Consider the following 6,482-nt stretch of genomic DNA (forward strand, 5'->3'; position numbering starts at 1 on the left):
ACCAAATCACATTTACCCTTCCTCGTGAACCTTCGTCTTGCCCCACAGTATCTTTTAATAATACCCCGTTTATTCCTGTTGAGCAGATCCGGACTTAATACTTAGGACTAAATCTGGACAAACGACTGACATGGAATCCTCATACAAGACTGAAAAGACAGGAAACTGCTCGTCGATTCCGACTATTACAACATTTACTAGACAAACGGTCCAAACTTCCAATGTATTACAAAAGATTGATCTACATGACTATTATAAGGCCTATCTGGACATACGGAATTGAGGTATGGGGCTCCACTAAACCATCTAATTCCTTTCGAATCCAATCCTTACAGTCCAAAATCCTTCGTAAAATCCTTAATGCTCCTTATTTTGTCACAAATCATCCTTCAGAACCTCAATGCCCCCTCGTTTCTAACCTGGCTTCTCCTTCACTACCTAGTAATCCTCCTAGGGGTCTGAAAAGAAGATGGCCTCGAGATCTTCTCCTTTAGGAGTGTTGGAGTTCTATCCATGGGTAGATTCTCCACGTTTTTGTATCATGTCATAATATCACTTACAGCAAATTTACTTGATGTGTATATATGTATACAGTTGTAGATCACAATAAATAAATTATAAAAAAAAAAAAATTGTTCCAATTATTATGATTTTTTTTATTTAAGAAGTTGGAGATAATTGGTGCTTTATTAATTTTTTTTATTTTGTGAATAATAAACCTTTTGCATGACACTGACGACCGAGATGATTTTACTTTTTCCAGAGTTTTATCACTTGTTTTTATAATTATGACGCCCAAAGATTTTTTGTAGGGTTTACTCTGTTTGAAAACATCACATGAGTAATAGTATGTATAGGTAGTTTTTAGGACGTTATTTTCATTCATGTTTATAATATCTATTAAAAAAAATTAATAAAATTTTTAAAGTCAAATAAAATTGAATTTTTGTGGTCTCAAAACCCTCAACTAGCATTTTAAACTATTGTAACGAAACAAATTTCGGGATAAATCTCTCCTCTGTTAAATTGGACTATGTGAGCTGCTATACAAGTGAAGCACTATTCAAGAATAGTGGTAATCTGGAAAAAGTTTTGGTATTATTTTGAAATGTACGTGTTCCAAGGATATGGCAATGTCCTTGGAACACGTACATTTCAGAGATATTGGTTTCCACTGTATTCCTTAATTCTAGAGATTATACTATAGATACTAAATTGTTAAAAAGTAACCACATTCTTAAGTGCCACAATAATCAGAGTCACAATACAATATACAGAATACGTCAAATACAAAATAAAATCTTCCTGTATGATTTTATTCACAGTTACATACTGAATATACTCCCAAATAGCCCGGGTCTTACTTACCCTCTCCAAACTGCTCCCCTCATAAAGCTACATCCTGAACCCTTAGATACCATCGACACAACGATTCGCAGAAGTTTTAAAGTCATGATAGGGCTCCCTGCGAACACCTCCATGGCGATGTTGTACGGTCCGAGGAGGGACCGAGGTTTAGGTTTGATCCGCTGCCAATGGGAGGGTCCCCTACAACAACACTGGTCCATTGCTCAGCGGCTGTCAAATGTACCCGATGGTCTGTTCCAACCCACTTTCGATTGTTCTATTGTATTAGAGTAGTTTCCTATTTTTATTTTATTGTATTGGTACCACTTCCATATGTAGGGTTTTCTAGCTATAAGGTGCAATGTTTACTTTTTATGTACAAGAAAATATAGCCAATGTTTGTAAGTGTACATTTCCGTTAATGTGCCCACTTCTCTTTGCAAAATATAAAAGGTTATGGATCCAGTATACACTTAATAGCTTTATTGGAATGCAAAGAATTCAATATATCAAAAGTAGTATTGTGATCAACCGAAAATCGGAATTCATCAGTGTTAGTAGTTAGGAGTCGTGTTAAGTAGGTACTTTATGTTTTTTTAATAGTTAAAATCAGAATGGAGTTTTTCAAACACTTGAAACCATTGACAGGTGAGTCAGATTGGCCGGTTTGGAAGCGGAAAATAAGAGATCTTCTAGACTACCATGAGGGTGCTGTTGATGTTATTGACAGTTTGTGAGTTAAGCCTGAAAATCTTAGTGAAGGTGCTTCAGAAGCCGCAATAAAAGAGTATAAAGCCAAAGTTGACCTATTTAGAAAAGGAAATAGTTATGCTAAATCCATGGTTGTAAGTCCTGTAACTGACAATGTATACCAGAAAACAGAGTTGGGCAAAAATTATTCGATTGACAAGAGACGAATACTTTTTTATTCGAAGTTTTTATTCGATTGACGAGAGACGAATAAATTTTTATTCGAATAAAAATACGACTAAACAATCCGAATACTTTTTTATTCGAATATTTAAAATACTATTTCAATCGAATAAAAAATTAGTCGAATAAAAAATTATACGAATACAAAATTAGTCGAATACATATTATTAGAATAAAATTTTTTTTTTGTTTTTTAAATTCACTTATTTTTACCATCTTCGATTTCTAATGTATGAGGGTTCTATTTCACATATACAGACGAGTACAAAATGAAAATGCTATCGATTTTAAGATCCTATATCGATTTATTTTAATTTTTTTTATTTCTAATACATAGAGGCCAATTTTTAGGTTTCCGGATATGCAGATAATTCCGGATAGGATTATAAAAATTCTATCTATTTTAACATGGCGTATCGATTTATTTTAACTTCCTTGATTTCTTTACATGTTACGGTCCCTTTATACGTTCTGAGGAATGCAGAATATGAAAAAGATATCGATTTTAAGATCTCGTATCGAGTTATTTTTACTTTTCCGATTTCTAACATATTAGGGTCCCTTTATTAGATTGTCCCTGAAGATGGCCGGATTGGCCGAAACGTCGGACTTATAAGAGAAATAAAAGGTTTTGAGACTATAATGGATAAAATTTGAACTATTGAACAGTGTGTAATCTCCACTAACAAAGATCAAGTAATATTTCCTAGGTCTACTGTATTTCTTAAACATGTGAAACTGTAAAACTGAACTACAGTGAGCTATTTGCAGCTGTAAAAAATTAAATAAAACTATATAAAATGCTTTAAAACTTTATTAGAACTTCCTGACGGCTTTATTTACGAAACAAAGATTAATTTTGCCTGTTAAATAGAAGTACTTCCTACAATGTCTTTTAAATTATTAGTAGAAATATAACACTACATACCAATCCTTTATTCATTGCCTTCCTCTCCACCAATATTACTATGAAGTAACATAACTGTGGTATTAATTCATTTTGATAGTAAATTAATTATTATTCAACCTTAATAATTAACATCTAAATGTAACATATCAGAAACTATATATTAGATGGACAGGGAGCGCATTATTAGGTTAAATATAACTAATACGTTCTGGAGCACTCCTGGGTTCTATCCAGCCTCGCAAAGTGGGTGCCATTAATTGGGTAAAAATCTGGGGGTCAAAAGTGATTCTGACCAAATCACCTTCCTGCACATTCGTTGGTCTAGGAACAGCACTTGCTAACAAATTCCTGCACCCTTAATACTTCATGGGTCGTAGCTGTAGATTTAATTTAATCTCTGTTACAATACCCATAGGAGTGTTAAATAATAAAATAAGGTTACAAAATGTAATAATATATTATTTCAAAATTTTGAGCTCAAATTGTTTAAAAACACCCACTGGATATTACTAAGTAGCTTGATATATAGAAATTCAAAATCACTTGTAGAATTTGCTCAAAAAATCGCCAAAAGTAATAGACGAATAGATTAAACTTCAGTATGTTGAGGTAAAATTATTTCAAAACAATCACGGTATCTTAATAATCTGAGCTATCAAGTTTGAAAATAAGTTGAGCCGTTTGCGTGAACATTGTGACAAACCTACAATGAGCAGTTTATGTTACACCTTTAAATACATTACCCATGGCTCCGAGGTAGTTAGGTGAAAAAGGTCATGGTATGATCTCTTCGCGCTTAGGTTTCATTCTCCTGCTTTCGAAAACATTTAGTATTCCCTTTAAGGTCGGCGTATAAGCTCTTTTCTACCAATTTAACAAATTAGTTAGTGAGTTTAGTCCCAATTAGTGATATGAGCTATTGTTTCTCTTTTGAAAGTGTTCTTCACTCACTCGAAACTTGTGGTTAATTTCATTATTAAGAGAGAAAGTGATATTGTATATTTTCAGGAAGATGGAGATGTTTGTGGTTGCTGTTCTGATAGTTGTGCTGGCTCACCTCACCTTGGGTGTGATACTGTGGCTTCGAGTACGGAAGCTCTATTCTTATCCTGGGCTGTTGGGTTTCCCTGTCATCGGGAACCTCTACTACTTCTACAGAACGCTGTTCTTGTGTACTATGTGCAGTAAGTATGAGAAAGCTTTGGATAATTTACAATTATTAGTTGATCATCTACAGTAGAAAAAAAAAATTAATTTAAAGTTAAGAACGTATACATACATTTTATTGTATTATACAAATAAATGGTTGATTAATTTTTTTTTCAAAATGTGAAGAAGATGGTCCGGGGGTACAAAAACTAGTTAACAACTATTTATTTCCCGACGTTCCGCCCCAATTTTCATGGCTTCTTCACGGCTAAAAAAGATATAAAAAAAATTAAAAATCTGTTTGCAATGTAAGATAATAAGATACAAAGTAAACTAAGTTAGGGTTAAAAATTATGTACAAGTGAAAAAATTATATAAAAATGATCAAAAAGAAATAAATATGAGATGCACTATAATAAATATATAAAAAAGAAATAACAGAATATTAGATTTGAAATGAACAGGAGGCGTAATAACACATAAAAAGTGAAAAGAGAAATAAAAATAAATATTGTTCACCCTATGAGTTGGGCAATGAAGTAAGATGAATAAAATAAATAATTGCAAATAATAATACAATAAAATATAAAAATAATAATACAATAATAAATAAAAATAATAATACATAAATAATGAACAAATCAGAACTATCAATCTGTCATGTTTGGAGGATAAGAAGATACAAAGAAATAAACTAATAAAAAAAGCTAAATACATAATAAAAAAAATTATGTAAATATATGTGAAAAAATTATATAAAAATGAACAAAAAGAAATAAAAAGATATATACAATAATAAGTATATATTATCATCACCATCTTCATCATAATCATTTTATCCCCTTTACCTCAGTGTGGGGTAAGAATTTTCGAGTTAAGTCTGGACCAGATATCTCGCTCTTGGACCATCTTCCTTCTCCTACTCCAGTCTATATCCCGCCTCCTTAACACTTTCTTTCCAGGAAATGAGTGGTCCTCATCTTGGCCTTCTTCTCTTCACGCGAGTCTCTTTGTCAGGAATGTCTTTCTGGCAGTTCTTTTAGGTTCCATCCGAAGGTGGTGTCCGAACTATCTTAGCTTGTGCCCCTCTAGGATGCTCTCAGCCGGTTTGACTCCGAGGTTAGTCCGAATGGTACTGTTCCGTAGTCTATCTTGTCGTGTCCTTCCTTCCACCTTACGAAGGTACCGATTCTCCATAGATTGGATCCGGCTCTTGTGTTTCGAGTTGAGGGTCCACTATTCGGAAGAGTAGGAATGAATAGGGAGGAACGTCCGTCAATTTGTAGATCATTATTTTAGTTTTTCTCGTCACCTCTCTTTTTCCCAGGGAACCCTTTAGAATTAAACTAAATATTCTTCCAATTCCATTGATTCTTTGATAAACTTCCTCATCAATGTAGCCGCTTTCGTTGAGATGAGCACCTAGATATTTGGAATTCTGGACCTGTTCTAGTCTTTTTCCGTTCGCTCAGATCACCCTCATTATTCTCCGGGTTTTCTTTCCTATCCTCATTCATTTGGTCTTTCCCAGGTTATTTTTCATTTTTATCGAGGCCATTTCAGAACACTGGCAGAACACTTATGTTGTATTGCTTGTTGGAAGCCAGCAAAACCAGGTCATCTGCAAAAGCCAACACAGAAAATTTTATGGGTTGTAAGTTCCTGTGTCCTTCCATAATTATATATAAAGACACACAGAGAAAGAAATTTATTCAATCATGCTGCCCAAATACATCGGGTTGCTACATTACACAGCATACTGATCAATCCGTGATCGGACATATATAAATTTATAAATTACATTTTTTTGATATGATACAATATAATAGAAAGATAACATTTTTTTTCCCACATTATTATTTTACAATTAATATTAGTCTAGAAACTAAATACAAGCTTTTCAATTTATTCCCTTTTTTTTTTCTTTCCCCTCCATTTTACAACCCTTATTTCATTTTATCTATATGAAATGAATGATACATGTTATTATATAACAAATATTAGAATATAAAAATATAAAAAATAACAAAGTAGTAAATAGATAAATAAAACAACAAATAGGATATGCGATGCATGCATGCCATCCCTCCTCTGGATAACTCCCCCACTCATTAATTTCCATGCATGTGGTGGTGGATGATTC

The 6,482-nt window shown here is 33.1% G+C and overlaps 1 protein-coding gene across 1 annotated transcript in view; it reads left to right on the forward strand.

Annotated features, from left to right (window-relative positions):
* Positions 1-6,482, forward strand: part of LOC106692931 (cytochrome P450 4c21) — a 55,213-nt gene that overhangs the window by 1,928 nt on the left and 46,803 nt on the right. Inside the window, exon 2 of the mRNA XM_014439194.3 lies at positions 4,199-4,374. Coding sequence (XP_014294680.1) covers positions 4,203-4,374 — 172 coding nt within the window. The 5' untranslated portion in view covers positions 4,199-4,202. The remainder of the gene's footprint in view (positions 1-4,198; positions 4,375-6,482) is intronic.

This window comes from Halyomorpha halys, unplaced genomic scaffold (genome assembly GCF_000696795.3).
Source record: "Halyomorpha halys isolate HHAL.00 unplaced genomic scaffold, Hhal_1.1 Scaffold78.1, whole genome shotgun sequence".
NCBI classification, from domain to species: Eukaryota; Metazoa; Arthropoda; class Insecta; order Hemiptera; family Pentatomidae; genus Halyomorpha; species Halyomorpha halys.